General features: G+C 38.8%; 1 protein-coding gene across 2 annotated transcripts in view; it reads left to right on the top strand.

Moving 5' to 3' along the window:
• ATP2B2 (ATPase plasma membrane Ca2+ transporting 2) overlaps positions 1-19251 on the top strand; it is a 197845-nt gene that overhangs the window by 153950 nt on the left and 24644 nt on the right. For both annotated transcript variants that reach the window (XM_033140769.1, XM_033140771.1), the window contains 6 exons: positions 2466-2645; positions 3818-3905; positions 6774-6880; positions 7483-7674; positions 13012-13225; positions 16711-16922. In XM_033140769.1, the coding sequence (XP_032996660.1) occupies positions 2466-2645; positions 3818-3905; positions 6774-6880; positions 7483-7674; positions 13012-13225; positions 16711-16922 (993 nt within the window). The remainder of the gene's footprint in view (positions 1-2465; positions 2646-3817; positions 3906-6773; positions 6881-7482; positions 7675-13011; positions 13226-16710; positions 16923-19251) is intronic.

Here is a 19251-nt window from a genome sequence, read left to right on the forward strand (position 1 = left end):
AAGTGAGCCCCATTGATTTGCCTCCAGGTAAGTGTGTATAGAAGGGTGATGAATCTTTTTTCACCTCAAAGGTCACATTACCCTGTGGAAAGCCTTCCAGGGGCTGCATGCCAGTGGTGGGTGGTTCTAGTGTGCAGAACAACTGATGTCATTGTTTATTTATCTGTTTTTAAAAATGCACTGCTTAAAATATTAAAAATCTCTAAGCAGTTTACAGTAAGTACATACTATGAAACACCATTCAATAAAATTACCTTTAAAACTTTATTTTAAAAAAGGTAAGCAGGAAAACGTGGGTAAAGGTTTTTTGTTTTTGTTTTTTAAGAGTTATTGAAAGGTGATTACTGTCTCTGCCTCACAAATTACCTGAGGGAAGGCATCCCAAGAATAATCATCTGGTCTTTGAATAACCAGTAGTGTCTCCTTGGAAGATCTTAAAGAACAGATTGGTCTGTACTAGAAGAAGCAGTCTGCAAAGTATCCTGGCTCCAAGTTGCTTAGGGCTTCAAATGTCAACAACAAAACCTTGAATTAGGCTTGGTAGGTAATAGGGAGCCAATACAGACCTTTCAACACTGGTGTAATATGTACAGTAGGCTATATTTCAGTCACACAGAAGATTGAGGTTTCTACATACTCTGTCATTCCCCGCAGCCCCTGCCGCCTCTCCATCTAGGCAATCAAGAGGCACTATCATAGTTAAAGATCACATTTCAGGCAGGTAAAAGCACTCAAGGAAATCACTGAGCAGGGGGAGTTGTGACCTGAGGAGTAAGGAATCCAGGGGCTCGCCATGCTTTTGTCCGTATCCCCTGGTTGGGGGCCAGGGCCATGCAAGAGACCCTGGGAGCATTAGGGGAGAGGCGAGGGTCAGACCCCCGGCTCCCATTCTCTCCCCAAAGTGTTTTCCCTTTACTGACTTCCACAGGCGGGTGGATGTCAGTTCTGTCCCCAGTGGGACAGATAGTCTGAACCAAGTGTGTTTCATTTGAGGGGTGGTTTGGGGACCTCGACACGCAACCTTTTCATACATTAACTTTTAAAGAAAATATATCATAACAATAGCCTAGCCTCAGCCATATCATGTTATGTCATATGCTGCCGTGGTTGTTAGCAACTTTGAGGACTTAGATGTGGGTGAAAATATTCTAATAAATAACTACAGTGTGGTGTCTCACACTGCAGTAGATGTTAATGAAAATTCATGGTTTCTTACTTTGTTGTTCTCAAGATTGTATCACAAGTGTATCAGTCTTTAATTCCCACCCACACTTCTTCAATGTGGATATGTAGCAGAATATGAGCACTGATACCATTACATCCATGCTGTGAAAGTACCACAACTTCCTTAAGCTATTCCACTGGTACTTATTTATTACATTTATGTTTATTTCTAATGCCTTTAGTACACTCTTCCTTCATGTAGCTTGAAACAGCTTACGTAGGGCTTTCAAGCAGTCTGCCATCTGCCTATTGATTATGTTGAGCTTCAGCAACATATCTGTGCTTTCAGGACATAATGCTTATTTTCAAATATAAATTCTCCTTGAGTGATCTTTTGTAGGCCTATAACTTATTCATAATGACTTTAGTATTGGCAAGGGATATATATATATATATATATATATAGCCACTGAATAGAGGATAGAGAGCATGCATTCCCATTGCCTTTTCTCCTTGGTGCTATTATTGGAATAGTTGAGCTCGGATGATCTCCATAAGGCAGTGCTGAATTTGTATTTGCTGGTTTGAAATTGTTAGATGGAACATATACATCTACTGTTAGGTGCTGTTAGGATAGTATTCCATTATGAACCTTTCAGAATTTTATTTTCAATTCATCATAGCTGCATAAGAGGCTTTCAGTCCCTTTTAGGCATTTTTCAGTAGGTTTCTAGTTGTTTGTAATCCCTATAAAAGAGTTGCATGACCACCTAAACCAATAGCAGGAATACAGTGTATTCTGCAAGCAGTAACATATTAGGAATGGCCATTCCATAAGCAGGGAGTGGCGGCAAAGTGTTGGGAGGACAACCTATGTGTGCCAAACATCCCCTAAGCTGGCTTGCTGCCCTCAAGACACTGCCCTATCATTAGTATTAAAGTATGATGGAACTGTCAGTTTGGTCAGTTTCTATACATGTAATTACCGGTATATTTTGCTGTTCTACTTCTTCAGAAAAACATCTTGGGCAGCCGTAACAGGTTGGATGGAACATTAAGTTAATAATGATTTCAAATATGTCTCTGGTATAAGTTGTTGTAGGGAGAAATGGTCTTACTTGTGTTCCCTACATCTCCATCATGCTTCTTTTGGAGAAGTTAGAAAACCAATCTCTTTTGGTCTCACAGTACTCTTGCTGCTATTTTTAGTGTTTAAGAATAACCAGTTCTAAGATATTATAATACAAATCTGATCAGCTTGTTTTTGATACCCCCCTCCCCATTTCATCTCACTGTTTTAGGTCCCAGAAGCCATAAGAAAGTGTCAGCGAGCAGGAATTACAGTCCGTATGGTCACAGGGGACAACATCAATACAGCTCGTGCTATTGCAATAAAGTGTGGGATAATTCACCCTGGAGAAGATTTCCTCTGCATTGAGGGGAAAGAGTTTAACCGAAGGATCCGAAATGAGAAAGGAGATGTAAGTCATGTCAGGATAAAACATACAATATTCTATAAAATAGTTACAAAATGGTGGATATTGAAACCTGTCATATTTGTCTTGGGCTGCGCTGTTCCTCACGTTCTTCCTTTTTTTCTGAATGGGAGAGATGGTACTCTTTTTAAGATTGTATGTCTTTAAAAAGCTAGCAGATCATGCCCACTTTTCTCCTCCTCCAGTCCTTCTGTGTTGCTGTGTCATCCAAACTGGGTTTGCTTTGCTGCAGACAAACCATGAGCTGAAGTTGAGGTTTGTTCTTGGTTTAGAGCTCATGGTTTGTTTGGAGGAAATAAGCTATGAGCCCAGTTTCAGATGACATGCTAAGCAATGTCTTAGCACACAGCAGCACAGCAGCAACAGGTCCAGAGGAGGAGCAAAGCAGCCTACACATTTATATATTTGTGCTAATTCATGGTTTGTATTAGCCTTGAATGCCAATTGAGTCGATGTCTGTGTTTCATGCACCAGCCTGGTTGAATGTACAGTTTGTGGGGATTCAGGGTGTTTCTGTCTTTGTCTTGTTCAAATATGTTACTTGCTAGGGTGCCATATGTCCGGAATTTCCCGGATATATATGGGATGCATCTGGGTGGAATTTTCTATAATCGGTTAAAATGTCCAATTTGCTCAACAACTTTGGCCAAAAAAATCTCAACAATCCACTATCCTCACTATGTCCCTAAAGTGCATAATTTTTTTAGAAGTGGTAATATAAACATGTCAGTGCTTGTTTACTGTGTGTTCAATCGCTTACATTTAGTGAGAATATGAAGTTTCTTTCCTTTATAAAGAGCTGATGCAGCAGCTGGTACAGGAAAGACAGATGATAGAGGTCAGAAACATATTTGCAAAGGCACCGAAAGCAACATGACTTCTTGAAAGTAACATTACACTGTTACCCAGGTGAAAAGGACAATATGGAGCATAGTAATTTGATTGGGGAACAAATATTTCTTTAATAGGCTATCATAGATCGGAGAGCGAAGCATAGCAGAGGATGAGAGCAGCAGAAAGCCCTTGTAGTTGTTTAAGTATTAGCAATGTCAGGTGGGAAACAAGTTAACCTTAAAGTGACATTTATTATAAAGGGTATGTGGTGGTGGAAAGGTTTTCTGAAAGACTGACAAATGTATCATCCTTATTTCTTTCAGATTGAACAGGAACGCATTGACAAGATCTGGCCAAAACTTCGTGTCCTTGCTCGTTCGTCTCCCACTGATAAGCACACTTTAGTCAAAGGTGAATGCAAATTTACCCATATACATACAGGACCACTGATGCATTTACATATATATATATATATATATATATATACTATGTATGCCATTCTGAGCTACATATATAATTCTGTAGATTTAGTTGTTTTAAACTGTTTTTAATGTTGTGTTTCAATATTAATGTTGTGTTTTAACTGTAACCCACCGTAAGACCTAGAGAGAAGAGTGAGTAACAAATTGTAATAGTAGTAGTACTACTGGTAGTAAAATATATCACTACAGTTTCCTACATATCAATACACTTTGTTTAAAAGTCAATGCAGCATTAACTCTTTTGATAAGAATTTCCTTTAACCTTTTAGTCTTACTCACCAACTAAAATGAAGGTAAAGGAGGTTAACTGCATGGCTGGTGTTCTTTTCCTCTTCCTCGCGTCCCTCAATTCCTCCCTCCCTTCCTTTGTTGTCTTTCCCACAGCTGCCCTGCCCTGTTGCTTACGTTGCTTTGTAAAGTGCACCATACATTGATAGTGTTCTATAAATTAATGATAATCATAGTACTGGCACTACCAGTAATAAGTCTAGTGTGTGGCTTTCTCATTTCTCTGTGCAACCAGGGAGCAAGCTGTCTGCTGTAAAATGACCCTTGTGAAGATATGCAGATGAATGTTCCTAGAAGCCCAACATTCTATTGTCAGAAATCCAATTAAAGTGTTTGTGCCCGCAGCATCTCTCAGGATTAGACTAGGTAGTCTTGTAGTCAACTTAAAACAAACAAAAAAAAATGTATTCCAAAGCAATGTAAATAAACTTTCTGGGATTGTTCATTCGGATATTATAGACTGGGAGTAAAATGAATTATTCTGTAGAAAAAACACAGTCAACAAAGTTGAGGCACTGTAAACACTTGAATCATAACAGGGTTGTTTACATGTGCAGGATATGAATCTGACAGAAATAAAGCAGTCCTGAATGTCCTATATAACTACAGTTAGAGCTGCAGTGAGGACACCGAACAAGGAGCGTCGGGCATGGGGGGGGGGGTTGTGTGTGTGTTATATAGCCACTGTAGTGGAAGAAGAACTTTTCTTTGCTTGGGAGGATTTTTAGCATTTGTATTTCTGTAGTCCCTTCAAAGTTAATATGAAATTATTTGAAACATTAGCTAGTTTTGACTGAATGTGTGTTTTCCTGCTGTTTGAAGGACAAACCCAGGGTCTCGGCTTTGATGCGCAAGAAATACTCTAGAGCTGAAAAATATAAGATACAAAGAAACCCTTCTTATATATTGAACATTTAATGATACACAGTTGCCAGAGGGGTGCCACATGTAGCATAGGGTCTCCTTCATTTAACATTAATGGTGTTAACTTTTCATTCCTCTTTGAGGAGTAAAATGGTGTGCTTACCATAATTAATTAATTAATTATGGTAATTAATTAATTAATTAATTAATTATTGAAAATGGTATCTTGGCTCAAAAGTATGTTAAAAGCAGCGTTTAGTATTTGCTGTTAGATGGATACAATTGTAATTTGTTTGAACATCCTCAAAATCCCAACTAAATGCTCACATATAAACAGCAGGTAGGTAGACGTGTTGGTCTGCCATAGTCAAAACAAAATAAAATAAAAAATTCCTTCCAGTAGCACCTTAGAGACCAACTAAGTTTGTTCTTGGTATGAGTTTTTGTGTGCATGCACACTTCTTCAGATACTCCAGCTACTCATTCATACTCATGCTCATACCAAGAACAAACTTAGTTGGTCTCTAAGGTACTACTGGAAGGAATTTTTTTATTTTATTTTGTTTTGGATATAAACAGCAGTTAGATTTTTATGAACTTTGTATTATCTGGATCATTGGAGTGCTTAATGGATCCTTCAATAAATGTTACGCTCAAATGGTAGATATGAGCCCCTCAGGAATGAACATCTTTTTCTGAATGCTTGTTACATCATCACCATAACAACAGTGTAACGTTATATTTTGTGAAATCATGCTGGTGGTGTGAAGCATTTGAAACCTATTAATACTCAGAGTTTAAGGACTGGACTGTTTGGTTTTTTTATTTTTATTTTAAAAAAAATAAAACTCTGAATAATATTTTTTTTTCATATAACCTTCATTGTTCTGTAATTGTAATAATTCATTCAGCCATTTGTTATACACTGGCTTTTCATGTATATAAACTGGGGGGTGGGTGGGCCTTCAGGTCTGGTGGCTAGAGGTGAGCTCTGATAATGCCTCTTGCATGCCTAGATGGAGGATAGAGAATGATGTGTGAGCATGTATAGAAACTGGACTACTATACAAATGTAAATTTACAGTCATTGTACCACCCATGCTTGCCTCTAGACCTGCCTGCCACTGGCATGTGACCCTGGAAGGTTGCCCATAAGGGAATGTGGTGCTCCAGCTGAAAAAAGGTTTCCAGTTCAATATAAATAATAACTCTGGAAAACTACTTCTGCCTTCACAGTAGCAATGTATGTGTCCTAGAAATGAGATTAACATTTAGCTTCAGCAGTGGGTTCTACAAGTGCCATCAGTTCTTAGAAGTTGGGAAAGAAAAGAGAGCAAAGATGAATGGAGAAGACAAAGCTTAATAAGGGAGGAGAAAGAAGAAATAGGGTAGCACATTGAGCTGTGTGTGAAAAGGATGCTGTATGAAAGGCATGAAGTAGTTAAATCAAGTAGATTTTGGTATGCTGGAACATGTGGATTGATGTACACAATTTTAAGGATTGTAAAAAGTTTGTCCACCTGTGAAGATGCTCCTTCTCATATGAACATGCAGATTACAGCATCAGACTGTAAAAAAAAAATTTAATCCACCATACTTTCATGCAGCCACACAGTTTCTTAAAATTCATTGCAATATTTTACAGGTATTATTGACAGCACTCAAGTGGAGCAGAGGCAGGTTGTAGCAGTGACTGGTGATGGAACTAATGATGGACCGGCGCTTAAGAAAGCTGATGTTGGCTTTGCAATGGTACATTTAAGAACATGCTCCTTTTTAGGACTGCCCAGAATATTCAATAGTTTCAATTTTGGGGTTGAAGTAGTGCATTCAGTAGTGGTTTTTTTTAAAAAAAAAAAAAAAATCCCTGAAACTCCCTCTAATGATAAATATATTCACCATTTTAGAAGACTGTTCACACCCAATCTGCTGCTGCTGCTTTGGTGCCATCATTTCCCAGGGAGTAGGCTTGAAGGCAATCTCAGTCAGTTGGTGTATTGCTGTTACTTCAGCTGAATTGACCATCTTAAGTATGCCCATTGACAGTTGTCAAATTCCTGTATTGAGATCGAACTGAATTTTAGATTTGCTATATTACGAACTGCTATTGAAACAATTTCCAAATTGGTTCAATATCTATCCAGCATAAAAACTACTGTTGAGGAAAACAAATCTAAAGTCTCCTATAGTTTTGACCAGGCTAACCAGTTTAATGGTTCTTTGGCTCCAGGCTACTATTTTATTTATTAACAGCCAATTTAAGTTACCTCTCTTCTGTTCCTTATAAGTTCCTTATTGAAACACTGTTTCTCATTCTAGTAAGTTATTCTTGTTACGTCTTCTACATTTTTCAGGGTATTGCAGGAACTGATGTCGCAAAGGAAGCCTCAGATATTATCCTGACCGACGATAACTTTAGTAGCATTGTGAAAGCTGTAATGTGGGGTCGTAATGTCTATGACAGTATTTCCAAGTTCCTGCAATTCCAACTCACAGTAAATGTGGTGGCCGTGATCGTTGCTTTCACTGGAGCTTGCATTACCCAGGTAAGGTTGAATTAAAGTAAATGACTAAAGTATACCTATCCAGACCTTAAGATCTTCACCTGAGGCACTTGTCTGGAGGCCTTGCCAAAGAGAATGTTGCAGGTGGCTTCTTGGAAGAGGACCTTTTCAGTGATGGCACCATGGTCATGCAATATTGTTCCCAGAAAGGCTCGTCTCGCCTTGTGCCTTCATTGTTTGTTTGTTTTTTGGCATCTTGTACATACCTTTTCATTTCCCCAAGTTTAACTATAGTAATCTTTAAAAAAACTTTTAGTGATTACATATATTTATTGAAGTTTTAAGATCTTCTTGAATTTCCAAACTTATTAAGAGTTTTGCTGGAAACCTATTTTGTGCCAGTTTAATTCTGTGGTGGTCTTATGATTTTATCAGTGTAATTGAAGTTTTTAACATTTATTATAAGCTTGCCAGGGAACTTTTTTCCCATTGGGCAGCCTAAAAATGTAGTTAATTGAAAACAATTAAATATAAATAAATAAAGTGAATTCCATTTCAAATGATGATGCAGTCACTGGATTCAGTAAGCTGTTATGGATTCTACCCAGTTCTACTCCGTTCATTTATGCAGACTGCATTTAATCAAATCTGATCCTGTCTTAGAGCAACGAATGACTTAAATGATGTCATACATGAGGACTCTTACCCAAGTTCATACAAGACCCTTATACAGCAGTGTTGACTGTTTGTTGGGGCTGAGAACATGGACCCAGGTCCAGAACAGTTTGTACTTCACAGGCAGCAAACATTATGTTTTCTGTTGATTGCTAACCACATATCAGTGCTCTTTTGGAACTGCTAGTGCACCCAGTTACTTTAATATCCTAAAAATAATAATAACAAATGCATCAGCACTTCATAATCTAGAGGTACAAAGGTGTGCTCATACCTGCTTATTTCACCAAAAGCAAGTAAAATAGCAATCACAAAACACCAGTTGTATTAAGTAACTGTTTATATTATTTGTTCTCATGTGCCCATTGCACATATTTTCTAAATTGTAAGAAGTCTGAGGAAGTACAGCAACGTGGTTTTTTAAAAGTAATATATACAGGGCTGTTTTTTTTTCATCTCTTGGGTGGCATCTCTTGGGTGGCGCCATTGCCATTATAAGAAAACAAAGGAGGAGTTCATGGTGAGTTCCGGCACCTCTTTTTATAGGAAAAATAGCACTTCATATATAGAGATATATAGACAGAGAGAGAGAATCAAATATGGAAGCGTGATATTAAACAGAGTGTGGCACCTCTGTGAATATAGTGTAGATATACACATAGCACATACTGTTCACTCTGGTGCAACAGGAAAATTCAGTCTCAGTGAGCAAAATCATGAATAAGTCATAGGTATACTGCAAAGAATAAGTTTACCTTGTCATCATGATATGGCCAAGTGAAACCTGAGGCTGTCTCTATTAGATGCCACAAAGGTGAAACTCCTCCCAAATTACTCTTCTAAATTTTTCAAGGTGTTCAAAGGTTATAACTATTTATTTCTTCATGGATCTTGGGCTCAGTTGCAGACCTGTGGTTCCTCTGAGCAGTGAAAACTCAAGCTGCTGCTGTTCACTGTAGCAGGGATGGTCAGAGCAAGGGGAGGGAGGACTGCTCACCTAGTTACCAGTAGTTCATGTCACTTTGCCACTCTTTAGTATTTCTTTTTCCTATACAAAAGAGAGATGTGGAATCAGGAACCATGGAGTATATAATACCAAATTTATTTGCCTCTTGTACATTTCATTTTAATTAGACCTTGGGATAGAAATATTAAAAAGAAATCAAAGGATTGCATGTCCTTGCCTCTGCCCTTTTGAAAATTCTAAGGCATATTGATAAAATGTTTTGTTTTAAGTGTTTAAACTTTAACACAATTCTTCCCTCCATGAGTGCAGCTAAGAATGCAGTGGCAGGGATCAGCATGGAGCTCTTTCCCTTTTCCCCTAATCATGACTGCATGTGCACTGCAGTGCATCGCTCATTACTACAAATGGGAGGACGATGCATTCCTCCCATATATGCACCCAGACAACTCTCTCCTCCCTAGGGCTCTGGAATATTTACTTTGCAAGCTAGGAACTTATTGGGAGGGACAGAAAAGAGAGTTCTGTTGAACCCATTTTTAATCAATCACTTGTTTATGAAGCTTTGCCCTTTCTCTGTGTGTCTGGGAAGTGCTTTTGAGGAAGAGCATCCATCTATTTATTGGAAGAACCAGTAGCGTAGTTAGCATACCACAATTACCTTTTGCTGCTTTGTGTGTAGGAGAGTTACACTTTTCTTGATAGTTGTGTGTTGTTCATTCATTTATTGAAAACTAAAAATTGACTGTCACAGAATGATTGTGGTTTTCTTTGTTTAGCTAAAATCTAAAATAAACTTTGCAAAGATATTTAAAATGGTAGAATATAATAGAACTATTATAAATATATATACTTCTATGTGGCTATGTGTATACATACTACTACTGTAATTATATTTTTAGCTAAGGGTGCATAACCCCCTACTGTTATGTGTATTAATTTGCAATTTCATAACTTTGTTGTTACAGTCCTTGGAAGTTTTAATATGGAAGGTATATGCTGGGTTTAAAATAAATACATGTTTAAAAATAACAATAATATTCTGATATATCCAACATGAAATATGTAGGGGTGATATTTCATGATGGATCACTTCTTAAACACATTTCCACATAAATTCAAAGTCCACATAATTGCTTTAATTTCCATTTGCTTCTGCCTTTGAAATGCATAAAATCATATTTTTTTAAAAAAATATCTTGTGAAATGTAGCTGAATGACTCATCTTTAAAATTATTCTAAACCCGAGCTCAGATGCACATTTTCCTTAGCTTGCAAAGAATTAATCAGAAATAAGAAAGAGCTGCAGTGGAAATTTCATTCCACCAAGTGCCAAAATTAATGTGTGTTTAATGCTTAGGCTGGGGTTTAGAATAAGCTTTTACACTTGACTGAACTGTGCAGCGCAGTAGATGATAGATAATTATTAGAGGCACCTTAGCAACATGGAATGATTGGCACTGTGAAATGGTGAGAATGAGCTGCTGCCAAAAGTGATGGCTGCCAATTGCACATGTGTAATTTAGAGGATGGATCAAAGTGAGAAATTTGCTTTTCATTATACACTGGAGTTCCCTTGGGCTTCTGCTGACACTTGCACAACAGAGACCTTTTTATAGCAACAAATATAGCTTTAGATGATAGGAGAGCAGGATGCAGGGACAGGCACTTTAATTTCACACCATTTGTAAAAAGAGGACCCCCCCCCCCCGGTGCACATATGATCTTTTTGAAAGATTGTATGCATGTCAAGTTGCTCACTGAAGGAGTAAATGAGTTTGGCCTTTTGCCAATTGGGAGGGGCAAATGGCTCACAGGGCATAAATAGAGACCTCCAAGCTTACTTATGCAATTGATAATCTCTTCAGATATCTCAGCTTTCGTTTTTCAATTATTTATCTATGGCACAGAAATCTTATGAAATTATAAACATTATATCATAAAATTACATTGTTTCTCAAATATGGTTATGGTGTTGCTTTTAGGCAGATAAAAGGTAAAGGGACCCCTGAAGCATTAGGTCCAGTCGCGGAAGACTCTGGGGTTGTGGCGCTCATCTCGCTCTATAGGCCAAGGGAGCCGGTGTTTGTCTGCAGACAGCTTCTGGGTCATGTGGTCAGCATGACTAAGTCGCTTCTGGCAAACCAGAGCAGCGCACGGAAACACCGTTTTCCTTCCCGCTGGAGTGGTACCGATTTATCGACTTGCACTGTGACGTGCTTTTGAACTGATAGGTGGGCAGGAGCAGGGACCGAGCAATGGGAGCTCACCCCGTTGCGGGGATTAGAACTGCTGACCTTCTGATCGGCAAGCCCTAGGCTCTGTGGTTTAACCCACAGTGCCACCCGCATCACAAAAAAATGCTTCTGTATTACTGCTACAAGCATATGTTCTGAGTTTTTTGCATAGCACAATGAATTTATTGCTTCTGGTGACCAGAGCAAGCTATCACAGGGATGCTCAGCTCGTACACACCAGTGTGGAAGAACAATGGCATAGTTTGCCATAGTGCAGTTACAGAAGCATTTTGTTCTGGCAAGTAGGGCAAAACTAGGCAGCAGAAAATAGTGGGATGAGCCCAGAACTGGACCTGTTGCCTAGTATCAATACAACAAGCTGTGCATTGCTTTAAGATAGTTATGTCCTAGGCACTCTAAAAGTGATGGATATTGTTGCAGTTGAACTCTACAGCTGCAATTCTATAAATACTTACCAGTCAGATAGTGCCTTATGATCGCATTTGAATGGTCATGCATAGGATTGTGCTGTAAGGCACTTTATCTCAAGCAGCAGCACAAGTCCTATTATATTGAATATTTGGATTAATTTTTATGTATTTTTCACAAACCAAATTTTCACTTTTTAAAAAATTAAAAAAAAACACATGAAAGAATAGTCTGTTTTAGGTTTCAGAGAAACATGAATTAACCATTCCAAATAATCTAAAAAAAAATAAAACCACATGTTCTTCCTCACTAGAGTTTATAATGCCACTTTATCCATAGTTCTCTAGTGAGGAAAGATGCTGAGAAGGAACCATTATCCAAAAGACAATTTAAGAAAGCCTATTTAATAGTTATTTATTTTGGTTTGGGGATATGAATTTGTTTGTTTGTTTTTAATGGGCAATTTCGAAGCATGATTTCACCCCAAGCATATCCCTACTAGATTCAGTGAGCAGATAGCTCCTTCTAGTGGTTGTTTATGTATTCTTGGAAACAAATACCTAACAAACCATATAATCCTTGACCAGACTGATGTGACATCTTGACTTACACTTACCATTAATTTGTAAATTTAAAATAACTCAAATGGTGCTTTCTGAAAGGTTACTGGCTCTATTACTCCACATTGTTTAAGGATTTCCAAAGTTCACTCACTGAAATGTTTGCCTGTGTGTGTGTATTGTATTCATATCTATTTTAAGGGTTTAGCATTTAAATTAATCCTTATTTTCTCTTGCAATCATATAATAAGGTTTATATCTGTACAGAACATTTGGAAAATGGGCTTTGGATGCTGGAGGTCAAGATTCAAACACCTGCTCACTGCTGAAATTTGGCTTTCTCAGCCAAAAACCATCTCACAGAGTTGTTGGGGAAATACAGAAATGAAATTAGAATACCGGTAGTTATGACCTTCTTACAAGGAAAGGTTTTGCAGAAATATTTAAGAGCAACAAGTACATATACTGACATGGCAAAGATACTGACATTTCCTTCTATAATTTCTCTCTTAAGGACTCTCCTTTAAAAGCTGTACAGATGCTATGGGTCAACCTGATTATGGACACATTTGCCTCTCTTGCTCTGGCTACGGAACCTCCTACAGAGTCGTTGCTGCTAAGAAAACCATATGGCCGAAACAAGCCTCTTATCTCCCGTACTATGATGAAGAACATTTTGGGCCATGCTGTGTACCAGCTCACTCTCATTTTTACTCTCCTTTTTGTTGGTAAGATTATCTAGTCTTTTAATTGCTAACTTTAACAAACTGTGGTAGAACTACAGAATTGTATTGCTTTGAGTTTCAAACATGCTTTCCATGCCTTTTTTTAATCTGTAGATGTGACACAACATGTTGCCAAGAACACAGACTAGCTCAGCAATCCGATCCACAGAGCTACTCTTGTGGCTTGTATACATGTGGTAGGACTTCACCTCATAGAAGACAATATTTTGGGATCAAATTGGCCACAACTTTATTGTTTATAGATGTCACTATGTTCTGGCATAGGCATTGGGTGTGTATCCTGAATCAACCAACCTATTTGCTGGAAGATTATTCCATCAGGTTTAGGATTATTCCTGGGTTTAGGATCACCCAATGACATGCATCAATTCTGGGCAATCCATCCAGTATGCCTTTGGGGGGAGGGTTATGGCAGCCCCTGCCTGGGCATTCAGACAGAAGTCTTTCCCCTGGACACTTTTAATGGGGTACCCTGATACTTCAACTGAGGAGATGGAGGTGTGGTTCTGACTCAGCCCCTCTGCCAGACTGACCCAACCTAATGCCTTTTTTTGCCAACAAACTGTGGCTATTGCTATGAGGCATGCAAGATCTCCAGACAGGCCCAATTTTCTGCAGGGAAATTACTCCCTGGCCCTGAATATGGCAACTATATAATTCCATAGCAAGGTCTTGTGCTCATGCTGATTGTTTCCTTCAGGAATTGCCAAACATTAGGGTGTGTGGGAGGGACGTCTGTTGCCGACGGTGCTTAAGAATACTCCCCAAGTACCGGTAACTCTCTAGGAACGACCATCCAAGTAGGACCTGAGCCACCACAAATATTCTTGGGCATTATGTCCTCTACTGGAAATATAAAATGTGGTATGAGCAAATCTAAGGTTGCTATGGACGTATGGCAGCCCTAGCAAATCTGTGTTGGGGGGTTTTCCCCGGCGTTGTAGCAGTAAATTCTATAAATTATGGATTGTATTCAAGTAACTTGGATCCAATTAACTCAGTTTGAAATTTGAGCTTAAGTTAGGAATGCCTATTAACTTTAATGGGTCTACTCTGAGTAGGACTAGCATTGGATACTACAATACTTCCCGTTGTATTTCTTTAACTGTCTGCCCATTAATTTCATTCTCTCAGGTTTTAGGGTCAAACTACGTGTCACTAAATATTTCATTGAAGCCCATGATTGAGTTTCTCTGTCTTTTTTAAACTAATAGCAAATAGGAAAGGAGGTGCTCTAGATCAGAACCATGGGGAAGAGGGAAATGATCAATCCTTTCCCCCATACTTTTTTTTTTGCTGAAAATTCATTCCCAACAAGCCCTCTCTTTACCCACTAAGAGCAGCAAATAGCAGCTTAGGGAGCGAATAAGAACGTGAGGAAAGAGAGGAAATATTCAAGGTGAAAGGGTTAATCCTCTCCAGGATGTGGTGCTGATTCATATAATTTCACTGTGGCTGCTGATCATAAATAAATAAATAAAAATTGAAGAAGAGGATCCCAATACCACGATTCAAATCCATGTTTAGTGTACCCTGCAGTTTGCCTTTTAGTATTATCTGCACATCATGCATAATTTTATGAACTGTTATCAAGTTCTTTACTTGTGTTAGCTTTTAAGCTAAAATTAATAAATGCTTTTTTATACAATCCATTAATTTTAATAAATAACATTTCATCTAGTTAATAGTCAGGTGCTGCCCAAAAAATGGTGATCTCAGTCTAATACTTTTCACAGTAATGCTTCTTTGCAATATTATCATTTAGCAATCATTTGATTGCTAAATAAATAAATAAATTCAGCTGAATGCAATAGTGCTTCTAATGTATGTATTTTTTATTGTTGGTCTTAATGGTTTTAGCAATCTGCTCCTCAAATTCTTTTTTCGATTGTTTTATTTTGTCAGAGTTTGTGCTTCTTGTTCTCTTCATTTGGGCAACACTTCTACTTGTTATTCTTGCCTTATATAGCTCTTTTGCTTCTGTTCATAAACCACATTGACATCTTCTTGGATTTGTTGGTACTTTCCTGAACTATCCTGGACTGCGGTATAAATTCCAGCTGAGATTCTATTATTGTAATTTTAAATCACCTCCAAACATCCTGGAGGGAATTGACCCTTTTGGTTCTCCCTTTTAACTTCCTTTTAATGAATTCCTTCATTTTGAAAAGTTTCCTCTTTTAAAGCATCCCTGTTGCATAGTCTAGGTAACTATCCCCTTCAGTGTATGTTAAATTTTGTAGCACAGAAGTAACTGTTCCAAATTACTTCATCAACAGTCACATCATGTTCTGAACACCACTCAGTGTTGCTTCCCTTCCAAATGGTTTTATTGCTGACTTTTTCAAGACATACTCACTTATTTCATCAAGAGGTTTTGCCTTGTTGTCAGGACTTGAATATGCATTTATCCAGTAAATGTGAGAGTAGCTGAAGTCACATGTTATTACAAGACTGATTTATTTCTCCATCTCAACATCATTCTCGGTGTCTTGGTTTGAATGGATGATAAATATGACTATGTCTTGAATTCCAGGACTTTTGGTCCTACTATTTTCATTTCTATGAGTTCCATGGAGGAGTTTATTAGAATCATTTTATCTCACTTGCAACACCATACATAATATTCCTTTGCTTGTTTTTTCTATAGAGTTTGTATACAGAGATTACTTTATCGTACTGCTTTGCTTCATGCTACCAGGATTCAAACACGGCTATTATATTTATTATCTTATTAGCACTCTAGCTCCCCAATTCTGGCTTGAAGGCTTCTAGTATTAGCATATCAATACTATGCATTTATTCCTTTCCAGGTGACCTTTCTGTGCACATTTCCCCCTGTGAACCTTCAGTATCTTTAAACAGATGTCACGTTCTTCTGTATTCTATTGCCAAGTTCTATTCTATTCCCATTTAGATGATCTGGAACATTTACAACTTAATTCCTGAGCAATGAATCATCTTGAACTGGATGCTCCCCAATTCCTTTCAGCTTTCCTCCAGAATTGACTTTAAAAGCTGTTTTGCGAGCTTTTTGATATAAATCATTGGCAGTTTGGTTCCATTGCAGTTCAAGGGGGAGGCCTGTCTCATTTGTACAGTCTTGGCTTGCTCCATAATGTTCCCCAGTACCTAATAAATTTAAGCCCTTATTTGAACACCAGCATTTCATTCATCTGACGAGAACCCTCAACTCTGAATGTCTAGCTGTGTGAAACAGATGGCATTTCTAAATATACAGCCTCTGAGGTCTTGGACCTCAGCAGACTTCAGTAGCAAATAGAAATGTAAAGCTTCACGACTGGTTATTTACTGTTACTGTTGTTGTCATTGCTGCTATTATGACTGCTATCTTGCTGACATGGTGATGTGATTCTTCTATGGTACACTGAACTGTCCACAATGTGTGTTTTGTTTTTTTTAAAGATTTTGTTCATTTATTTTTTTTGTTTCCTCCTTATAATCAGGTGAAAAAATGTTCAAGATTGACAGTGGCAGGAATGCACCACTTCATTCTCCGCCTTCTGAGCACTACACAATCATCTTCAATACCTTTGTTATGATGCAGCTGTTCAATGAAATCAACGCACGCAAAATCCACGGTGAAAGGAATGTTTTTGATGGCATCTTTAGAAACCCTATATTTTGCACTATTGTACTGGGCACATTTGTTGTGCAGGTAATCATTATACAGTGTTAACGCAGCAAAATATTGTTTGCACGTTCCACTGTAAACTCTTCACCCTCTTCTCGCAAAGATTCTTTGAAAATCCAAAGGCATGTTAGGTATAAATAAACTGCTGATTTATCCACCATTAAGAAAGATGTTATGATTTTTCTCCTGTTGTTTGTTTCCTGATTGTCTCAGTTCAATCCTCCCTTATTTTTATCCTGCAATCAATTTATTGCTTTCTGTTTCAAGGCTTCATCTGTTATGTCTTTTCCTTTCATGTGTTTATATTATGGAGATATATTCATTTTGCTCTTCTTCCCCTTCTGAAATCCAAGAGCCATATTATGTGAAGGAAGATGAGAAGAAGCAAAGGAGCTGGAATATATTATATTCCTTTTGAAATTCTTGTCATTGGCCTAGCAGTACTAAAATGTGTCTGGTTATTTTTGAGACAGCACAATACAAAGTATATTAATAAGTAATCTTGAAATATAATAAATCTCATGATGACAGACTTCATTCGGTAGAGAAAATGCTTCTTCACAATCTTTTTCAAATATCTTACACTTTAAACTTAACAGCCAGTCTTGGATACTCTGCTGCCTTGTGATAGCAAAAGCAGTATTTCTGAAATAGCCTGCCTTGGATTAAATGTGAGCGTAGGTCAGTGGAGTGATTCTGCCTGCCACAGGAGTAAGGAGGATTGGAAGCTGAACTGTTTTGATACGCTATGACTGGGGTGGTGGGGATGACCCTGGAAATGAACTCAATTGAAATTTAGCATGTACCTAAATGAAATGTGTGGGACATGGGTGGTGGTGTGGTCTAAACCACTGAGCCTAGGGCTTGCCGATCAGAAGGTCGGCGGTTCGAATCCCTGCAATGGGGTGAGCTCCCGTTCGAAGGTCGGCGGTTCGAATCCCCGCAATAGGGTCCCTGCTCCTGCTCACCTAGCAGTTCGAAAGCACGTCACAGTGCAAGTAGATAAATAGGTACCGCTCCGGCAGGAAGGTAAACGGCGTTTTTTGTGCACTGCTCTGGTTTGCCAGAAGCAGCTTAGTCATGCTGGCCACATGACCTGGAAGCTGTACGCCGGCTCCCTCAGCCACTAAAGCAAGATGATCGCCGCAACCCCAGAGTTGTCTGTGACTGGACCTAATGGTCAGGGGTCCCTTTACCTTTACCTTTAAATGAAATGTAACAAGCAATTAATAACATTTGGGAGAATATTGAATAAATCTATTTAACATGTCACAACTACTTTAGGTAGGTAAATATGAACAGAAGTTAGAACAGAAGCAGTGCTGTTACAACTACTGTACTGTATCACAGAACATACATGAGATTCCTCCCCCCCCTCCCTGCCCACCTTGGGGAGCTTCAGGCACAGTGTTATATTTTGTATGGTAGCAGTGGGGCTGCCTCAGCCATTAGGCAAACTTAGAGCAGCAGCCCCACGAGCACCCCGCTGGTGGTCCACAAGGGGTGCCAGTATCTGCTGAAATCACACGGAATCTCGCAAACACACAATAGCTCATGCAATTTGGGCATGTTAGGTATACATTGGGTGAGATCTCGCCTGGAATTGGTTCCAATGCGGGCGCTGCTTCTCCACCTGCAGCAGAGGGGGCAAGGCAGGCTGAGAGGTGGCGCTGGTGACAACAGGCATGGCACTTTCCGTTTCAGTCTCCCTAGGCAGCTGAGAGGTGGGAATATTCAAACTTTGTTGGTTCTTCCAACATGAATGTTTTTGAAATTCAATTGAGTAACTCAGTTTTCACAGTTCCCTCCCACTTGCGATTAAAAAATAAGAACTCTGTGTAATGTTGGGCTGACAAACAGGCTACAACGCTTTCCTCTGATGTTTAGTTTTCTGTGTGCAGGGACCTACACCTGTAACCTGATCTTGCAATCCCATAAAGAAGTTTGCATATTAGCACAATAAGGAATGGTTCACAAGTCCCTGGAGTTGACCAGCAGCTGAGGTGGGAGCCAGGATAGGGTCCCCACAGAGCTGTCTATGGAGAGTGGAGTCAGTGTTACCAATGCAGAGCCGTTTGCCCTTTCCCCAGGTGTCCGCTGGCCCATCTGTGATGTGAGGTCAGCTGTCCTTCCCAATTTCCTCTTAGGCCGGTGTGCTTGGGACACTTTGAGAGCTTTGTCCCAGGTGCTGTTCCCACACCTTCATATGAGAAACCACTGCAAGTCTCCCTACTGACTGAAACTCCCCTTTACCTCACAGTTCATTGCTTCCTTGGGAGCATTTTACTTTTAAACCTCCATTCATTTATTTTGCTGCCACCTTTTTGACATTAGATTCCCTCTACTAGCAAAG

Source organism: Lacerta agilis, chromosome 2 (assembly GCF_009819535.1).
Source record: "Lacerta agilis isolate rLacAgi1 chromosome 2, rLacAgi1.pri, whole genome shotgun sequence".
Classification (NCBI taxonomy): domain Eukaryota; kingdom Metazoa; phylum Chordata; class Lepidosauria; order Squamata; family Lacertidae; genus Lacerta; species Lacerta agilis.